The 21930-nt window shown below is 39.5% G+C and overlaps 1 protein-coding gene across 3 annotated transcripts in view; it reads right to left on the bottom strand.

The window, feature by feature from the left end:
• SPATA6 (spermatogenesis associated 6) overlaps nt 1-17778 on the bottom strand; it is a 169811-nt gene extending 152033 nt beyond the window's left edge. Inside the window, exon 1 of one of the 3 annotated variants that reach the window (XM_061121954.1) lies at nt 17544-17778. In XM_061121954.1, the coding sequence (XP_060977937.1) occupies nt 17544-17594 (51 nt within the window). In that variant the 5' untranslated portion in view covers nt 17595-17778. Of the gene's footprint in view, nt 1-7187; nt 7221-17328; nt 17372-17543 lie in introns of those variants that run through there. The other 2 variants (XM_061121957.1, XM_061121958.1) reach the window with 2 other exon arrangements.
• Nucleotides 17779-21930: the final 4152 nt, after the last annotated feature.

The raw sequence follows: 21930 nt of genomic DNA, 5'->3' as shown, positions 1-21930 counted from the left end.
GATGCTCCCGCTCGCCACAACGAGAGAAAGGCTCATACGGCAGTGAAGATCTAGCACAGCCAAAACATAAATTTTTACAAAATACGTTTAAAAAAAAATTATAATCCAACCATGTGTTGAAAACAAGAGACTTGCTTTAAATTCAAAGACACACATGGGTTGATAAGTAAAAGGGTGGAAAAAAATAACCTATGCATTATAAATGACATAACAAGTAAAAAGATAGGCAATAATTACACTTTAAGAAGATACAACAACATAAAGATATATGAACTTAACAACTCCAAAAAACATGATGGAAAAACCAACAGGCATCTCTCTAAAGAAGATGAACAAATGGCCAAAAAGCACATGAAAACATGTTCAACATCATTAGTCACTAAGGAAATATAAATCAAAATCACAGTGAGATTTCTCTTCATACTCTCTAGGATGGCTATAAATAAAACGATGGACAGAACAAGTGTCAGGGAGGGTGTCAAAAAATTGGAACCCTCATACTGTGCTGATGGAAAAGTAAAATGGTGTAGTCACTATGGTAAAATTTTTGTAGTTACTCAAGAAAAGTAAACAGCTACCACAAGAACCAGCAACTTGCTAGGTATACACCCAGGAGTAAGGAAAACATACATCCACACAATAACATGTCCAAAAGTATAACAGCATTATTCGTAATAGCCAAAATGTGGATACAACCCAAATGTCAACCAACTGATGGATAAGCAAAATGTGGATAAGCTAAATGTGGTATATCCATACAGTAGAATATGATTTGGCCATAAAAAGGAATAAAGCACTTATAATATACTGATAAATACAATGACATGGATGAATCTTAAAAACATTATGCTAACTGAAAGAAGTCAGACACAGAAGTCCACATATTATATAATTCCACTTACAAAAATGTTCATTATAGGCAAATCCATAGATCTAGAAATTAGATTACTGGTAGCCAGGGGTTGGGGGAGAGGGAGATGAAATTATGAAATTTCTTTATGGGGTAATGAAAATGTTCTGGAACTAGTAGTGATTATTACACAACTTCGTGAATATATAAAAATTTGCTGAACTGTATACTTTAAAAGGGTGGATTTTATGATGTGTGAATTATTTCTCAAATTTTTAAAAGATTCAGGGTTAAACTAAAATTATAGAAAAAGATATACCAGACATTCACTTATCATAAGAAATCTAGGGTAGCCATTTTAATATGATATAAAGTAGACTTCAGAGAAAGATTACCAAGGTTAAAGTGGAACACTTCATATCAATTAAAAATTTGATTCATGAAAAGATACAGAAAATTAAATTGTATGTACCTAATAACACAATGTCAAAGTAATGATGCAAAAAATTATAAACTGAATTTTGACACTTCCTAGTAACCGATATAAGAAGAAAAAAATCATAAAGGGTACAGAAGATATAGACAATAGCATTCAAGTAATTTGACCTAACTGACATTTACATAATACTCTATACAACAACAGAAGTACACATGAAAACACGAATCCAGACAGATGATATGAGCCATAGAACAAGTCTCAATAACCATAAAAGGATATAGGAATTTTTTGCATTCAATATGCAAAAAATCAACTTTATTTCTATACATTAGAAACAATATTTTAGAAAATTTAACACCATTTATAATATCATTAAAATCTAAGGCATGTACTGCTAAGGTACAAATTTAACAAAATATGTATAAGACATGTATTCTGAAAACTACAAATATTACTGAAAGAATATGAAAGAAAACTAAAGAAATTTACACAACCTGAAAACAATGTTAAGTATTTAAAATCTTTCATCTAATAAGGGGAGAAAATTCCATAAAAAACAAAAATTATGAAATCAAAATAGGAAAAATGTAATTATCTGGCATATGTTTAAAAAGAGACACTAAATGAGAAATCCTAGAATATGTAGTCAATGAAGTTAAAAATCTCTAATAGAGAAGACTTAAAATTTTAAGTTAATAAGGAAATAACACTACAGAATTATCTCAAAACAAGAGGATACAAAAATAAATATATTTATAACAAAAAGTACTTAAGAAAGAAAATATAAAAGTTCTAATATATGTCTAATTGTACTGCCCGCAGAAAAGAGAGAACAGCATAAAAACAATATTGAAAGATATAAAAGCTAAGAATGTCCCAGAACAGCAGAAACCCACAAATTCTCAGATGGAAAGTACAAACCCAGTGCAAAACAGAATAGAAATGAATATATAATTCTATACATCATAGTGTACTAGAATGTATCAAGCATAAAGTGAAAATACATTATCATAGTGAAGATTTTAATATCAAGACTGAAGATTCTATTAACTCCATTACAGTCTGGTACAGGTTATATGCAGACAAAAAATTTAATATAGACTTGAAGATATTTCAGAGAAAATAAACTATCTGATAATGGCAGATAGAACCCTACATCCAACAAATAAATCAATATATCATTTTCAAGTGAATTTGCAACATTTGCAATAATTGGATTATTTATAAATATATACATAATAATTGGATAACAATACATTGAAAATTGCAACAAAAACAATCAGTATGACCCAAATTTCATTCAATACTCCCAATGCAATTATATTAAAATACATTAGGACTTCGCCAGTGGTCCAGGGGTTAAGAATCTGCCTCCCAAGGCAGGGGACAGGTTCAATTCCTGGTCTGGGAAGATCCCACGTGGTGCAGGGCAACTAAACCCATGAGCCACAACTACTGAGCCAGTGCTCTAGAGCCCGTATGCGGCAACTACCGAAGTCATCTGCAACAAGAGAAGCCACTAAAATGAGCAGCCTGTGCACCACAACTGAGAGCAGCCCCCACTCACCACAACTAGAGAAAGACTGCGCACAACAACGAAGACCAGCATAGCCAGAAACAATCAAATAAATGAGTGATTTTTTAAAAAAATACCACAATAAAAGACAAAATGCATGTATATGTGTGTGTGCATGCGTGGGGAGTGGGGGAAGAGGGAAGGGGAGGAAGAAAAAGATACATATAAATTCTATATCTTGAAATTTAAGCAAACTCTTAAAATAGCTCATAAGCCAAAGTAAATAGTATACAATAAATTTTATAAAAATTAGAAAATATTCAATATTTTCCTGGAGGAGGAAACGGCAAACCATTTCAGTATTTTTGCCGTTAAAAAAAAATCCCATGGACAGAGGAGTCTGGTGGGCTACAATCCATGGGGTCGCAAAGAGTCGGACACAACTGAGCAACTGAACAACACAACATTAGGCTTAGGGAAAACCATTCAGTATAATTCAAGCTCAGAATATTTTAAATATTATGGGGAATTCCGTGGTAGTCCAGTGGTTAGGACTCTGCACTCTCACTTCCAAGGTCCCTGGTTCAATCATGGTAGGGAACTAAGATTCCATATCACATAGGCCAAACAGTGTGGCAAAAAAAAAAAAAAAAAAATTAGGGATAGAAGGGAACTTTCTTAACTTAAATGAAAATCCTACACCCAATATTATATTAGGTTGAAATATATGAAATTGTCATTGCTTTTTAAAGTCAAAAACTAGTCCACTGACAGCATTTTTTTAAGATTCTATCTAATACTGGTGACTTCACCATAACTTAAATAAAATGACAAGTATATGTACTGTTATTCCCACTACTTAACACTGTACTAGTCAAGACATAAGTAAGAAAAAGAAAAAAGATTGTACAGAAGTCAAAACTGACTTTATCTGTAAACATGATTTTCCACATAGGAAATCCAAATAATTTATATGAGATTTCAGCAATGTTGCTGAATTCAAAATATGCAAGGACATGTACAGAAATGTTCATCGGAGCACAATTTCTAGTATTACAAAATTGGAAAAAAATGAAAATGTCATCAACAGTAGAATGGACACAGAGAAAAGGAACAGTTTTCCAAGTTCAGTTCAGTTCACTCAGTCTCAGTTGTGTCCAACTATTTGCGATCCCATGGACTGCAGCATGCCAGGCTTCCCTACCATCACCAACTCCTGGAGCTTACTGAAACTCATGTCCATCGAGTCAGTGATGCCATCCAACATTCTCATCCTCTGTTGTCTCCTTCTCCTCCTACCTTCAATCTTTCCCAGTATCAGGGTCTTTTCAAATGAGTCAGTTCTTCGCATCAAGTGGCCAAAGTACTAGAGCTTCAGCTTCAGCATCAATCCTTCCAATGAATATTCAGGACTGATTTCCTTCAGAATGGACTGGTTCGATCTCCTTGCAGTCCAAGGGACTTGCAAGAGTCTTCTCCAACACCACAGTTCAAAAGCATCAATTCTTCACCGCTCAGCTTTCTTTACAGTCCAACTCTCACGCCTATACATGACTACTGAAAAAACCACAGCTTTGACTAGACGGACCTTGTCGCCAAAGTAATATCTCTGCTTTTTTAATATGCTGTCTAGGTTGATCATAGTTTCTCTAGCAAGGAGCAAGCGTCCTTTAATTTCATGATGTAGTCACCATCAGCAGTGATTTTGGAGCCCAAGAAAATAAAGTATCTCACTGTTTTCATTGTTTCCCCATCTATTTGCCATGAAGTGATGGGACCAGATGTCATGATCTTAGTTTTCTGAATGTTGAGTTTTAAGCCAACTTTTTCACTCTCCTTTTTCACTTTCATCAAGAAGCTCTTTAGCTCTCATTTGCTTTCTGCCATAAGGGTGGTGTCATCTGCATATCTAAAGTTACAGATATTTCTCCCAGCAGTCTTGATTCCAGCTTCTACTTCAATCAGCCTGGCATTTCACATGACGATTCTGCATATAAGTTAAAAAAGCAGGGTGACAATATACAGCCTTGACATACTACTCCTTTCCCAATTTGGAACCAGTCCATTACTCCATGTCCAGTTCTAACTGTTGCTTCTTGACCTGCATACAGATTTCCCAGGAGGCAGGTAAGGTGATCTGGTATTTCCCTCTCTTGAAGAATTTTCCACAGTTTGTTGTGACTCACACAGACAAAGGCTTTGGTGTAGTCAATAAAGCAGAAGCAGATGTCTTTTCTGTGCTTTTTCTCTCTTGCTTTTTCTATGATCCAATGGATGTTGGCAATTTGATCTCTGGTTCCCCTGTCTTTTCTAAATTCAGCTCCACAGTTCATGCACTACTGAAGCCTCGCTTGGAGAATTTTGAGCATTACTTTACTAGTGTGTGAGATGAGTGCAGTTGTGCAGTAGTTTAAGCATTCTTGGGGACTGCCTTTCTTTGGGATGGGAATGAAAACTGACCTTTTCCAGTCCTGTGGCCACTGCTGAGTTTTCCAAATTTGCTGGCATACTGAGTGCAGCACTTTCACAGCATCATCTTTTAGGATTTTAAATAACTCAACTGGAATTCCCTCACCTCCACTAATTTTGTTGGTAGTGATGGTTCCTAAGGTCTACTTGACTTTGCATTTCAGGATGTCTGGCTCTAGGTGAGTGATCACACCACTGTGGTTATTTGGGTCATTAAGATCTTTTTTGTATAGTTCTTCAGTGTATTCTTGGACCTCTTCTTAACATCATCTGCTTCTGATAGGTCTATACCAATTCTGTCCTTTACAGTGTCCATCTTTGCATGAAATATTCCCTTGGTATCTCTTAATTTTTTTGAAGAGATCTCTAGTCTTTCCCATTCTATTGTTTTCCTCTATTTATTGGCACTGATCACTGAGGAAGACTTTCTTATCTCTCCTTACTACTCTTTGGAACTCTGCATTCAGATGAGTATATCTTTCCTTTTCTCCTTTTCCTTTAGTTTCTCTTCTTTTCTAAGCTATTTGTAAGGCCTCCTTAGACAACTATTTTGCCTTTTTGCATTTCTTTTTCTTGGGAATAGTCTTGATCACTGCCTCTTGTACAATGTCATGAACCTCTGTCCCTATTTCTTCAGGTACCCTGTCTATCAGATCTAATCCTGTGAATCTATTTGTCACTTCCTCTGTATAATCATGAGTTAGACAAGGCTGCTGGTCCATGCAATCAGATTGGTTAGTTTTCTCTGACTGTGGTTTTCACTCTGCCTGCCCTCTGATGGAGAAGGATAAGAGGCTTATAGAAGCTTCTTGATGGGAGAGACTGACTGAGGGGGAAACTAGGTCTTGTTCTGATGGGCAGGGCCATGCTCAGTAAATCTTTGATTCAATTTTCTGTTGATGGGCGGGGCGGTGTTCCCTCCCTATTGTTTCACCTGAGGCCAAACTATGGTGGAGGTAATGAAGATAATGGCAACCTACTTCAAAAGGTCCCGTGCACACACACTGCTGCATGCCCCCAACCCTGCAGCAAGTTACCGCCCACCCACGCCTCTGCCAGAGTCTCCTGAACACTCATGGGCAAGTCTGGGTCAGTCTCTTGTAGGGTCACTGTTCCATTCTCTTGGGTCCTGGTGGGCACAAGGTTTTGTTTGTGCCCTCCAAAAGTCTATTTCCTTAGTCCTGTGTAAGTTCTGGCGGCTTCATGGTAGGGTTAATGGCTACCTCCTCCAAGAGGGCTTATGCCATACCCAGGTCTACTGCACCCAGAGCCCCTGCTGACTCATACCTCTGCAGGAGACACTCAAACACAGTTCTGGCTCAGTCTCTGTGGGGTCCTTGGGTCCTGGTGCGTAAAACATTTGTTTGAACCGTCCAAGCATCTCTGGTGGGGTTTGATTCTAAACATGATTTCACCCCTCCTACCATCCTCCTGGATGGTTCTCCTTTGCCCTTGGACGTGAGCTAACTTTTTTTGGTGGGATCCAACATTCTCCTGTCGATGGTTCAGCAGCGAGTTGTAATTGTGGAGTTCTCACAAGAGAAGAAGAGTGCACGTCCTTCTACTCTGCCATGTTGAGAACTATGAGCCATGCCATGTAGGGACACCCAAGACAGACGGTTCTTGGTGGAGAGTTCTGACAAAACATGGTCCACTGGAGAAGGGAATGGCAAACCTCTTCAGTATTCTTGCCTTGAGAATCCCATGAACAGTATGAAAAGGCAAAAAGATAGGACACTGAAAGATGAACTCCCCAGGTCAGTAGGTGCCCAATATGCTACTGGAGATCGGTGCAGAAATAACTCCAGAAACAATGAAGAGACAGAGACAGAGTAAAAACAACACCCAGCTGTGGATGTGACTAGTGATGGAAGTCAAGTCTGATGCTGGAAAGAGCAATATTTCATACCAACCTGCAATGTTAGGTCCATGAATCAAGGCAAATTAGAAGTCATCAAACAGGAGATGGCAAGAGTGAATGTCAACATCTTAGGAATCTGTGAACTAAAATGGACTGGAATGGGTGAATTTAACTCAGATGACCATTATATCTACTACTGTGGCCAAGAATCCCTCAGAAGAAATGGAGTAGCCATCATAGTCAACAAAAGAGTCTGAAATGCAGTACTTGGATGCAATCTCAAAAATGACAGAATGATCTCTGTTCATTTTCAAGGCAAACCATTCAATATCATAGTAATTCAAGTCTATGCCCTGACCAGTAATTCTGAAGAAGCTGAAGCTGAATGGTTCTATGAAGACCTACAAGACCTTCTAGAACTAACACCCTGAAAAAGATGTCCTTTTCATTATATATTTTCATTATATAGGGAACTGGAATGCTAAAATAGAAGTCAAGAAACACCTGGAGTGACAGGCAAATTTGGCCTTGGAGTACAGAATGAAGCAGGGCAAAGGCTAACAGAGTTTTACCAAGACAACACACTGGTCATAGCAAACACCCTCTTCCAACAACAAAGGAGAAGACTCTGCACATGGACATCACCAGATGGTCAATAGCGAAATCAGATTGACTATATTATTTGCAGCCAAAAGTGGAAAAACTTTACATAGTCAGCAAAAACAAGTCTGGGAGCTGACTGTGGCTCAGATCATGAACTCCTTATAGCTAAATTCAGACTTAAATAAAAGAAAGTAGGGAAAACCACTAGACCATTCAGGTATGACCTAAATCAAATCCCTTAAGATTATACAATGGAAGTGACAAATAGATTCAAGGGATTAGATCTGATAGAGTGCCTGAAGAACTATGGACAGAGGTTCATTACTTTATACAGGAGGCAGTGATCAAGACCATCCCCAAGAAAAAGAGATGCAAAAAGGCAAAACAGTTGTCTGAGGAGGCCTTACAAATAGCTGTGAAAAGAAGAGAAGTGAAAAGCAAAGGAGAAAAGGAAAGATACACCCATTTGAATGCAGAGTTCCAAAGAATAGCAAGGAGAGATCAGAAAGCCTTCCTCAGTGATCAGTGCAAAGAAATAGAGGAAAACAATAGAATGGGAAGACTAGAGACTTCTTCAAGAAAATTAGAAATACCAAGGGAACATTTCATGGAAAGATGGGCACAATAAAGGACAGAAGTGGTATGGATCTAACAGAAGCAGAAGATACTAAGAAGAGGTGGCAAGAATACACAGAAGAATCATACAAAAAAGATCTTCATGACCCAGATAACCACAGTGGTGTGATCACTCATCTAGAGCAAGATGTCCTGGAATGTGAAGTCAAGTGGGCCTTAGGAAGCATCACTGCCAATAAAGCTAGTGGAGGTGAGAGAATTCCAGCTGAGCTGTTTCAAATCCTAAAAGATGATGCTGTGAAAGTGCTGCACTCAATATCCCAGCAAATTTGGAAAACTCAGCAGTGGCCACAAGACTGGAAAAGGTCAGTTTTCATTCCAATCCCAAAGAAAGGCAATGCCAAAGAATGCTCAAACTACTGCACAACTGCACTCATCGCACATAATAGCAAAGTAATACTCAAAATTCTTCAAGCCAGGCTTCAACATTACATGAACCGAGAACTTCCAGATGTTCAAGCTGGATTAGGAAAGGCAGAGGAACCAGAGATCAAATTGCCAACATCTACTGAATCATCAGAAAAGCAAGAGAGTTCCAGAAAAACACCTACTTCTGCTTTATTGACTACGCCAAAGCCTTTGATTGTGTGGTTCACAACAAACTGGAAAATTCTTCAGGAGAGGAGAATACCAGACCACCTGACCTGCCTCCTGAGAAATCTGTATGCAGGTCAAGAAGCAACAGTTAGAACTGGACATGGAACAACAGACTGCTTCCAAATTGAGAAAGGAGTACATCAAGGCTATATATTGTCACCCTGCTTGTTTAACTTCTATGCAGAGTACATAATGGAAATGTCAGGCTGGATGAAGCACAAGCTGGAATCAATATTGACGGGAGAAATACCAATAACCTCAGGTATGCAGATGACACCACCCTTATTGAAGAAAGCAAAGAAGAACTAAAGAGCCTCTTGATGAAAGTGAAAGAGGAGAGTGAAAAAGTTGAGTTAAAGCTCAACATTCAGAAAACTAAGATCATGGCATCCAGTCCCATCACTTCACGGCAAATAGATGGGGAAACAATGGAAACAGTGAGAGCTTTATTTTCTTGGGCTCCAAAATCACTGCAGATGGCAACTGCAGCCATGAAGTTAAAAGACGCTTACTCCTTGGAAGAAAACCTATGACCAACCTAGACAGCATATTAAAAAACAGAGACATTACTTTGCCAACAAAAGTCCATCTAGTCAAAGCTATGGTTTTTCCAGTAGTCATGTATGGATGTGAGAGTTGGACTATAAAGAAAGCTGAGCACCTAAAAATTGATGCTTTTGAAGTGTGGTATTGGGGAAGACTCTTGAGAGTTCCTTGGACTGCAAGGAGATCCAACCAGTCCATCCTAAAGGAAATCAGTCCTGAATATTCATTGGAAGGACTGATGCTATAGTTGAAACTCCAATATTTTGGTCACCTGATGTGAAGAACTGACTCATTGAAAAAGACCCTGATGCTGGGAACGATTGAAGGTGGGAAGAGAAGGGGACAACAGAGGATGAGATGGTTGGATGGGATCACTGACTCAATGGATGTGAGTTTGAGTAAGCTCCAGGAATTGGTGATAGACAGGGAAGCTTGGCGCGCAGCAGTCCATGGGGTCACAAAGAGTCGGACACGACTCAGTGACTGAACTGACTGACTGTATAATCATAAGGAATTAAACAGCCAACAGGTACATGAAAAGATGCTCAACATCACAAATCATCAGGGAAATGCAAATCAAAACTACAATTAGATATCACTTCACACATATCAGAGGAAATATCATGAAGAAGACATGATATAACCAGTGTTGGTGAGGATCTAAAGAAAAGGGAATCGTAAAGACACTGCTTGTGGGAATGAAAATTGCGCACAGACACTGTGGAAAACAGTACGGAGGTTCCTCAAATAACCCGAAATAGAATGACCATATATGATGCAGCAACCCTAATTTTGGATGTATACCCAAAGGAACTGAAATCAAGATCTCATATCTGTACTCTCATGTTCACAACAGCATTACTCACAACACCCAAGATAAGAAGGTAACCTAAGTGTCTGTCAATGGATAACTGGATGAATGGACAAAGAACATGGGATATATACGTAGCAACACTATTCAGCCAACAGAAAAAATGAAATCCTGTCATTTGTGACAAACTGGATGGACCTTGAAGGCATTATGCTAAATGAAACAGAAAAAAACAAACCCTGTAAGATATCACTTATATGTGAAATCTAAAAAGATCAACTCAGAGAAACAGAGAGTAGAGTGGTGCTTCCCAAGGGTTGAGGAGGTGGGGGAAATGGGGAGATAAGTGGTCAAAGGGTGTAAACTTCTAGTTATAAGATTAACAAGTATCTAATGTAAACAGCGTGGTCACTATAATTAATAATACTGTACTGTATGCTTGAATGTTGCTAAGAAAGTAAATCTTACCTGTTCTCAACTCAAAAAAGAATGGCAACTATGTGACAGGATGGAGATAGTAGCTAATATTTTGGTAGCAATCATTTTGCAATTTATAAACATAAATCAACATACTGTACAGTTTAAACATATATAATGCTATGTATCAATTATATATCAATAAAGTTGGGGAAGAGACAATAGAAAGGATAAAGACTTACTGCTTCCCATGACAACATGGATGAATTCTCACAAAGAAGTCACATAAAAAAGTGGAAGGAGACAGGGAGTGAAAGGAGGCAGAGAGAAAGAGAGAGAGAAATGGACATTACAAGTTCAAAATACACTGAGATAGAAGTCAAGATAGTGGTTACCTCTGGGAAGAGAAGAGGGGAGGTGGAGTAGCCAGGAAGGAATGGAGCACAAGGAAGCAACCTGGAGTGCTGATAATATTCTGACTATCCATCTGGGTGGTAATTATACACTTTGTATACGTACACTTTCTAAATATATGCTATAGTTCCATAAAAAGTTAAGGACTCAGTAGCATTCTTTATCAGCAACAAAAACAAAAAGAACAAAGAAACTGAAAACAAAAGGCATTACTGAAAAAAGCAAAAACAAAGTGAAAAAATTAGCGTCAACTGGAAGATCTTTGAAATTTACATTACATATGACCAACAAGTTATATGGTGATTTGTCATAGAAGCCCTAGGAAACTAACACAATTCCCTAAGACTCAATAGTTTCATCTCTAAATCTACACCCTAGAGCACTGGGTGTCTCTAAGATCCCAAATTCTGCTTTTACAAATTTTGCAGTTTACCTATAGCTGTAACTGAAAAAATAAACCAATGCCAAAACTGAAAAAAAAAATACAGAAATACTATATTTCTATGTGTAAATGCTGAGACAGGACTAGGCTTGAAGATACACTTTTTGCACCTATTCACAGAATCAACATGAACTGGTCAGTTTCAAACGCTGAATGGTAGGTGTCACCTACTGGCAACTCAATTTAAGCAAAGCTGCCAGTGATGCCATGATTTTCTGAAAAAGTAAACTCTTAACAGAGTTCCAGACAAAACAAAGTATACTCTTTCCTCACTTTACATGGTAACTGCATCACTGGAAAAATCACTGTACTTAAAACTTTTCCACACACACACACAAAAAAGGTCTGTGTTTATACATAAAACAGAGTTAGATTCTTAATCTCTAATAATTATAAACAGGCTTTCATGTATATGTATAGATATATATTCAAGGGAACATTCAAGTCATGCAGAATACCAGACAATATCAATAGAACCCACATACACACACACACACACACACCGCAACCACTATGGCAAACAAAGGTAGCCCAACAAATGCTCCCTAGGGCACAGTACCAGCCCTTGAGAACAACAGATTCATGGACACCAAGATATGTATGAATATTCTCACTACAATGCTATTTGTAATATTCAAAAAGAGGAACACTGGCAGTTAAAAGTCCATCAATAGGGGAAGAAGAATTAAATCTCTCATGCAAACATACAGCATTATGCAACAACCGGGCCTCCTAGGTAGTTCAGTGGTAAAGAATCTGCCTGCCAATGCAGGAGATGCGGGTTCTATCCCTGGGTTGAAAAGATCCCCTGGAGAAGGAAGTGGCGACCCACTCTAGTATTCTTGCCTGGGAAATCTCATGGAGAGAGGAGCCTGATGGGCTACAGTCCATGGAATCACAAAAATGTCAGGCGTGACATAGCAACTAAACAACAACAACAACAACAAACTGTAACAATTAAGGAAATGAACTAGATTTGCAAGAATCAACACTTGGCGACAAATTTTAGAAACAGTGAAGTGGGAAAACAGATTTACAGGACACCTACAGTATTTCCTGAAGTCTATGGGGTTGCAAAGAGTCGGACACGACTTGGTGACTGAACAACAACCTACAGGATTATACCATTTGTGTAAGATTTTAAAACAGAGCAATAGTATACAGATTATGTAGGCATACACAAATATGTAGCAAACATAAAAAACCTGAATGAAAAGAATACAGTCCAACTTCAGGATAGTGATTATGTTACCTCTAGGAAGGGAGGGAGGAAAACTGGACTCAGAAAGAGGTGCAAAAGGGCCTTAAACTAGATCTGTAACATTTTCTTAAAAACAAAAATCTTCAGGAAATGTAAAATGGGCATTTATTAAATCAGGGTGGGGAAAGATTACAATATTTAGCTTTTCTTTTTCTGTAAGTCTGAAGTACTTTATAGGCAAAGTTTTAAAAAGTCTGTATTCCAGGGAAATACCAACTGCAGCATAATTGAGTAAGGAAACCAGATAACCATCACAGATGATCAGATGAATAGTGATAGAAAAGGACCTAGATCTCTTTGCTTCAATGCCAGCAATAATTTGAGTGAGGTAACAAGGTGAGGGAAATATAGAGAAGAAAAAATGGGAATTATATAATATTGACTAATCCCAAACTGACACTATTCAGGTAAAGCAAATTGGCTGGTTTTACTGCCCAGGCATTGGGCTTTACTCTTATACCTCCAATTTCTTCTGCCTATATTCCTAAAAAAAAAAAATCTCATGGAAACTGCACTACTGAATAAGAAGAAGGTAGAGAGAAGCAGCAGCAAATATACTTTTTTATATCACATTTGTTTCAAATATAATTTTTGGCTGCTCTTTAAAATTGAGTTACTTGGCATATTATATCATTTTCCCAAGGTTCCTTGAGAAAAGTCACACTTTCTTTCCCAGCAATATATTTTCTCTCAAATCTTGGTTCTGTTGAGCAACTCAAAATATTGTGTTATACACCAAAACCTTTCATGTTTACTCATTTTTGCTTTCATATTATCATAGTATCAAAGATGAGATTGCCACAAATACAAGACTGCAACAAAAAATAAACATGGAAAAGGGAGAAGAAAATGAAGTGCCACATTTTCAATAAGCAAGTAGAATTTAAACACCTAATTTCCCATTTAGAAGAGCAAATTAAATGTCACCACAATGGGAAAAAAAATCGGACAATAACATGGGATGTTCTGTATCCGAGTCTGGTCTCCTTAACATAATGTGCATAAAAAGACTTTTTCAGGAATGAATGTGCATAGTAGCTTTATCCAAGACAGTCACAACCTGGTAACAACCCAAATAATCAACAATAAAGAGAAGGCATAAACATGTTGTGGTGTACAACAAAATCTGGTGTGAACCATATATATATATATATATTTTATATATATATATATATATATATATATATATACACTATATATATATATATATATATATAACCATAGATACGGTTATACCATATATAACCATAGAACCATATAATAGCTACTACACAGTATAAAGGAATAACTACTGATAAGCACAGCAACATGGATGGGTCTCAAAAATACAATGAGCAAGAGAAGCCCAGAGAAAATATTTTACACTATATAGCTCATTTAATATGAAGCTCAAGTACTGGCAAACTAATCAGTAGTGAGTGACAGAAATCAGAGTAAGTGTTCCCTTTGTGCAGGGCTTAAAAGGAGGAACAAGGGAATTTACTGGGGTGCTGCAAGAGTTCTAAACCTTGATCTGAATAATGGTTATATACAGTGTATGAATTTATCTAAATCCACAAAAGAAAAGACATTGTGGAAATGAAAAAGTAGAACTGCTTTATATTAAAATGAACTAAAAGGATCTAACAACCAAATGCAACATGTAAACTTTGATTGGATCCTGGTTTGGAAAAGCAAACTATATAAGTCATTTCTGTGACAACGAGGAAAACCTGAAAATGGACTAGATACTAAGAAAGCATCAATAATTATCATAGGTGTGATAACAGTATTGAGGTTATGTAGAACAACGTCCTTATTTTTAGAACACATATACTAAAGCATTCAGGAGTCTCATGGCAACAACTCCGTCATATTTTAGCAAAAAAAATTTATTATACATATACAAATGTACAGATATATCAAACTAATGAACACAGGTCATGAGATATAGTTATTCATTGTACTATTCTCTCAACAACTCTGTGTTTGAAAAATGTCAATAAAAAATTGAGGGGGAAAAGAAAATGTCAACTTTTTTAGATCTTGAGTGATCTTCAGGATACATTATAGAAAGTATAAAAGCAAAGTGCAGAGTAGCTTATGTAATATGCTATCTATCATGAAGGAAAGGAAGGAAAGTAAAAAATATATATGGGAAGGGGCAGTGTACTGTGTGTGTGTATCTATTGAGATTATATTACAAAAGGAAATACTAGAAGAATCAGTCAAAATGGTTTCTTATAGCAGGTAAAAATAGATGGAAAATATGTTTGAATAGGGCTGGAAGTGAGACTTCTCGGAATGTATCATTTTATACAGTTTTGACTTTTACGCCATAAATGTAAATAATTGAATTAAATTGAAAAAAAAAAGAAATTGAAAAGACATTAAAAATATCTTTGCTCATATAACTCCTCTATTCAGTCAAAGCCAAATCAAGCTTGTTTAACCTATATGATTATTAACAGTTTTTATTTTTATTTTTTTTTGCTCCTTTTGAGCATCAGAGTAATTTAATTGGGCTTTTGCTGGTCAGAAATCTTAGCCTCTTACTGCAGATCTGCCCCTAAAACTAGTCATGCTATTTCCTCATCTGTAAAAAAAAAAAGTAATAATAATAATCCAATGAAAAGATTTCTTAGAACTGTAAAATTCTTGATTCAAATGTTTGTTGAAAACAGGAATGTTTCCACACGCATAATTTCTTAAGCCACGATGAACACCAAAGTTCCACTGTATAGTCATTCACTTTCCCTCTGATAATACTGGAGAGAAAGGCGAGTGAAATAACTTTTCTCTCTCCATCCCCTTCAGGCAGTAGTCGTCACCACAAAGCACTGATACTTCCTCTAAGCAAGACTGGATTGGCCAAGGAAGGGATGCAACAGGCAGCTGCTCTCCGCAGGCCGCTAAACTCCATTGGTCAGCAGAGCAGGAAGCAGCCAGTCTAGAGAGGCTGAACTCCAGAGTTTTACTAACTGCCAAGCGGTTCAGGAAGCTTTGTGTATTCTTTTGCCAAATGAATCCTCCTTTACAAAAAGGCTGCCAAACTCTGGCAGCTGTGGGATTAAAAAAGCATCTGAAACTAAAACTACAGAGTTTCTGACACTGCAGGGAGTAAAATCTCTGCAGCCTTAAACATAAAACAAGAGAACCAGAAACTTTGTTCTCCACCCCTGCCTCACACTCTGCCCTACCCAGCCTTCCTTTCTTTAAGACCCAGCAAAAGACGTAAAACAGTCTTGTGATTTCCCTGGAGGTTTCAGGGGCTGTGCCTCACTGGCCTCACTGTAATAATGTGAGGAAGGACAGACAGGAAAGCAGGGGATGCTTTCGGAGAGGTTGCAGGCGGGGGAGCCTTGACTGCAGGGCATGCAGGAAGGAAGTGGGGAGGGCTACTCGGTGCAGCACCCAGGGGAGTTACTGGCTATGTAAAGTACTAAAACACAGCACACACCCATACACCCAGACACACACCCAGACACACACACACACACACACACACACACACGTTTTGCTGGGAGATGAAAGAACTGAGAAATAAAAGGACTTAAAGAAACAGAAAAAGAAAAAAAAAAAGGACTGAAGGAGGAGGAATTGTGTTTCCAAACTGCTTACAGGTCTAAAACAGAGGTATGGAAAGACTTTTGGGTGGATTTCCTCTACACGAGAGAAACTGGGGTTTTCGTCTTAAGAGGATAATGGAGGGTTCTGTAAAGAATGAGGGGGAAGGAGATCAAAACCCCTTGGAAGGTCCTATGAGATTGTTTAGAGGGATGGTGTTTGCTCAGAGCTTGGAGAGGTCCAGGGCCCTTCTCTGAGGAATGACACGGGAGTTCTCTGTCTCAGCTGGATTTCCACAGCAAGGTCGGGGACAGGACCCTCCCTCTTTGGCATCTCTTCCATAGGGTTGCGGGTCGTCTCCAGCAAGTTGAGAGAATGAGTAGTTTCCTCTTAAAGTTGGTGCCTTTCTTGGAGTGAAGGGAAGGATAGGAGATCCCTCTCAACATGGGGAGAGTTTGGGGACTGCAGGAACCTTAAATGGTTTCTGAGGGGTGGCCCTGGGGAGGCAGGGCGCGGGGCGGGGGGGGGGCGGGGGGAGATGGCAAGCTGCTGCGTGCAATGATGACACACTTCGGTTGTGGAGTGTGGGGATTCTACTTTGGAGATTTGAGAGGAAAGGCCCCTTCACTAATCAAAGCTTGCTAACCAGTCCGAAGGAACCCACCATCACTGATTTAAGAAGAAATCCATCCCCAGTCCCCGCTCCCTAAGACTGGGGAGAACTCAGGTCAGTAATAATCTCTCACGAAAAGAACGCAGAGAAGAGGAATTTTTAAAAGAAACCCCCACCCCTACCCCAATCCATTGGAAAGTAAAGCACGCGGAGAGCAGGACTTTCAAAAGTGGTTTAGACAGGATTTGAAGAAACTCGAACTGGAAGCTGAGAGGAAGTTAGGGGAGCTGAGGGGTGGGGATCAGACCTCTGTGTGGCTGGAGCGGGAGGGCATTCGTGATTTTTGAGGCTGAGGAAGACCCAAGTGACACCGGGCCAGGGCTCCATAGGGATGACTCGGAGCGTGGAGGAAGTTTCTAGGTGAACCGGGGTTCTCGGAAGTGAACGGAGGCGGCGTCCCGAGTAAATTCCCGAGGCTCACGACACCCGGGCGGCGGCGGTGGGGGCGCGACCAGTACTCACAGAGCGGATCTCCAGCGCCAGGGCGCATTGCAGCGCCTTCACCTTCGGCATCCGGGCGGGGTTGGGGCGGCGGGGACAGACCCCGGCCGCGGACCCGAGGGAGGCGAGGAGACGCAGGGCGGGACGGGAACGGGGAGGAGACGAGGTGGCGGCGGCGGTGACGGCTGTGGCCCCCAGGCCGGGGCCCGCGGTCCAGCCTGGGTCCCGCCCGAGCAGCAGCGGTGCGCGGGGCGCGGACTCGTTGTCATAGCAGCCGGGAGGGGCGGGGCCGGAAGAGAAGCCCGGCGGGAACGCGCCGGAGCCGCCTCTCGAGTACGAGCGCCTGGGGGCAGGGCTTGGCGAACGCCGGGAGGGGCGGGGCCGCACGAGGAGGCGGGGCTGCCGAAGAGGCGGGGTGGGCGGGGCAGTTCGTCTGTGACGTCAAACTATGGGCCCAAAGCCAGAGGAGGAAGAGAATACCCTTATTAACAGGCCAGCGTGTAGGGCAGGGAGGTGGACTCAAGAGCCCTGAGTTCCAGAGTGGTCGTGGCAACTTGTGCTAGTGGCGTCTCCAACTATAAAGAATAATAATGGTTTTTCGTTTTCTTATTTGAATTTCACTATATAGTTTTCAAAGCCAGCATGAGAAAACAGAATTGGAGAAGATCCTTGTTCAGTTCAAAGTTATAACCAAGACTGGACCTCAAGAGCTCTCATGTAAATCTCTGGTTCCTCCCTGAGAAGAGGGTGGTCAGTCAAATCACCTATCTCTTCCTAATTTCCTATTCTGTGACTTTTTGGTTACTGCATCCACCTTCCCTTCCAGGATTCGTGTCTAATCACTGTGTATGCATCCCAGAGTATATTGTTTTAAATTCTTTAAAATTGAACTGTCAATGAAGTGCCAACAGTGTTTATTGTTTTAAATTGAACTGTCAGTGAAGTGGCTATAAATCTAGTTGTGAAGTACCTGAGTCATAGCCTGCCAAAGATTAATAGAATCTAAGATTTTGCTCAAACCAATTATTTTAAAACCATGTTTAGGGTGAAATTTAATCTCTGGTTCCTCTGCTTTTCTAAGTCCAGCTTGAACAACTGGAAGTTCACGGTTCACATACTGTTGAAGCCTGGCTTGGAGAATATTGAGAATTACTTTACTAACATGTGAGATGAGTGCAATTGTGTGGTAGTTTGAACATTCTTTGGCATTTCCTTTTTTGGGGATTGAAATGAAAACTGACCTTTTCGAGTCCTGTGGCCAATGCTGAGTTTTCCAGATTTGCTGGCATATTGAATGCAGCACTTTCATAGCATCATCTTTTAGGGTTTGAAATAGCTCGTTGGGAATTCCATCACCTTCACTAGCTTTGTTTGAAGTGATGATTCCTAAGGCCCACTTGACTTCACATTCCAGGATGTCTGGCTCTAGGTGAGTGATCACACCATCATGGTTATCTGTGTCATGAAGATCTTTTTTGTATAGTTCTTCTGTGTATTCTTGCCACCTCTTTTTATCTTCTGCTTCTGTTAGGTCCATACCATTTCTGGCCTTTATTGTGCTCATCTTTGCATGAAATGGTCCCTTGGTATCTCTAATTTTCTTGAAGAGATCTGTGGCATCTAGTGGATGCCAACATCCACTGGATCATCAAAAAAGCAAGAGAGTTCCAAAAAAACATCTACTTTTGCTTTATTGACTACACCAAAGCCTTTGACTGTGTGGATCACCATAAACTGTGGAAAATTCTTCAAGAGATGGGAATACCAGACCACCTTCCCTGCCTCCTGAGAAATCTGTATGCAGGTCAAGAAGCAACAGTTAGAGTTGGACATGGAACAACAGACTGCTTCCAAATTGGGAAAGGAGTACGACAAGGCTGTATATTGTCACCCTGCTTATTTAAATTATATGCATAGTACATCATGCAAAATGCCGGGCTGGATGAAGCAAAGCTGGAATCAAGACTGCCGGGAGAAGTATCAATAACCTCAGATATGCAGATGACACCACCCTTATGGCAGAAAGTAAAGAAGAACTAAAGAACCTCTTGATGAAAGTGAAAGAGGAGAGTAAAAATGTTAGCTTGAAACTCAACATTCAGGAAACTAATATCATGGTATCTGGGCCCATCACTTCATGGGAAATAGATGGGGAAACAGTGACAGACTATTTCTTTGGGCTCTAGAATCACTGCAGATGGTGACTGCAGCCATGAAATTAAGATGCTTGCTCCTTGGAAGATAAGGTATGACCAATCTAGGCAGCATATTAAAAAGCAGAGACATTACTTTGCCAACAAAGGTCCATCTAGTCAAGGCTATGGTTTTTCCAGTAGTCATGTATGGATGTGAGAGTTGGATTATAAAGAAAGCTGAGCACTGAAGAATTGATTCTTTTGAACTGTGGTATTGGAGAAGACTCTTGAGAGTCCCTTGGACTGCAAGGAAATCCAATCAGTCCATCCTAAAAGAATTCAGTCCTGAATATTCATTGGAAGGACTGATACTCAAGCTGAAACTCCAATACTTTTGCCACCTGATGTGAAGAACCGACTCATTTGAAAAGACCCTGATGCTGGGAAAGACTGAAGGCAGGAGGAGAAGGGGATGACAGAGGATGAGATGGTTGGATGGCATCACCAACTCAATGGACATGAGTTTGAGTAAGCTCTGGGAGTTGGTGATGGACAGGGAAGCCTACTGTGCTGCAGTCCATGGGGTCTCAAAGAATCGGACATGACTGAGTGACTGAACTAAACTGAACTTAGTGTGAAATACATTATACATACAGAAGTATATATACCAATTTCATCTTAAACAATAATAACAATAAAGCAACAATACCTGTGCAACTAACATCCAGCTTAATAGAACATTACAAGCATCCTAGAAATGTCCCAAACAGTTCATTGCCTTCCTTGCCCTGATAGTAACCACTACCCTGACTTTGTCACAATAATCCCCTTGCTTTTCTAAATACTTGTGAGTTCATGATTGCATTTCTAATCAAGATATTAACTTTTTCCTATTATTGATATGATATAAACATAATTAATACTTTATTTATTCTGTAACTTGCTTCTATCACTCTTACGCTGTAGGATTCTCCCAGTGTTGATACTATGTAACAGGAAGCTTTTCCCATTATTAGACAGTGAAATATGTCCAACATAACACAAGAATATACATTGATTTAGTTATACTTAAAGAGCCCTTTGATGAAGGTGAAAGAGGAGAGTGAAAACGCTGACTTAAAATTCAACATTTAAAAAACTAAAATCATGGTATCCAACCCCATCACTTCATGATAAATAGATGGGGAAAGAGATGAAACAGTGACAGATTTTATTTTCTTGGATTCCAAAATCACTGTGGATGGTGACTGCAGCCATGAAATTAAAAGACACTTGTTCCTTAGAAGAAAAGCTATGACAGACCTAGACAGTATGTTACAAAGCAGAGACATCTCTTTACCAACAAAGGTCTGTCTAGTCAAGGCTGTGGTTTTTCCAGTAGTCATGTATGGATGTGAGAGTTGGACCATAAAGAAGGATGAGCGCCAAAGAATTTATGCTTTCGAAATGTGGTGCTGAAGACTCTTGAGAGTCCCTTGGACAGCAGGGAGATCAAGCCTAAAGGAAATCAACATTGAATATTCATTGGAAGGGCTGGTGTTGAAGCTGAAACTCCAATACTTTGGCCATCTGACGTGAAGAACTGACTCATTTGAAAAGACCCTGATGCTAGGAAATACTGAAGGCAGGAGGAGAAGGGGACAACAGAGGATGAGATGGCTGGATGGCATCACCAACTCGATGGACCTGAGTTTGAGTAAGCTCCGGGAGTTGGTGATGGACAGGGAAGCCTAGCGTGCTGCAGTCCATGGGGTCTCAAAGAGTCAGACATGACTTAGAGACTGAACAGCAGCATTGATGGTTACCTGTACTGTTTCCATTTTTAGCTGTTAATAACAATGTTGTTGTAGACATTCTAGTCCATGTCTGCTTGTGCATATATGCTACAGGAATGGATTGACTGGGTTTTAAGTTTTGCACATGTGGGACTTTAATAAGTAATGACACACCATTTTCCAAAGTTGTTGTATCAATTAATATTCCTGCTGGGAGTGTATACGAGTTCTTATTTTCCACAGATCTCATGATATTTGGATAGAAATCCAGGATCCAGGTTTTGTTTTGTTTCCTCTAATGAATAAGCTAGATTTCCCAACAATATCTACTAAACATTTTATATTTTATCTCATTGATTCGTGGCACTGCCTGTATCACACATTAACTACCCAAAGTTCTGTCTTAAAGATTCCTATTCTGTTCTTGTGTTCTATTTGTCTTTCTTGTAATAGTGTCACACTGTGTTATTACTAGGCTTCTTAATATCTCATTTAGCA

Source organism: Dama dama, chromosome 20, assembly GCF_033118175.1.
Source record: "Dama dama isolate Ldn47 chromosome 20, ASM3311817v1, whole genome shotgun sequence".
Classification (NCBI taxonomy): Eukaryota; Metazoa; Chordata; class Mammalia; order Artiodactyla; family Cervidae; genus Dama; species Dama dama.
This window is presented reverse-complemented; position numbering and strand designations above follow the sequence as displayed.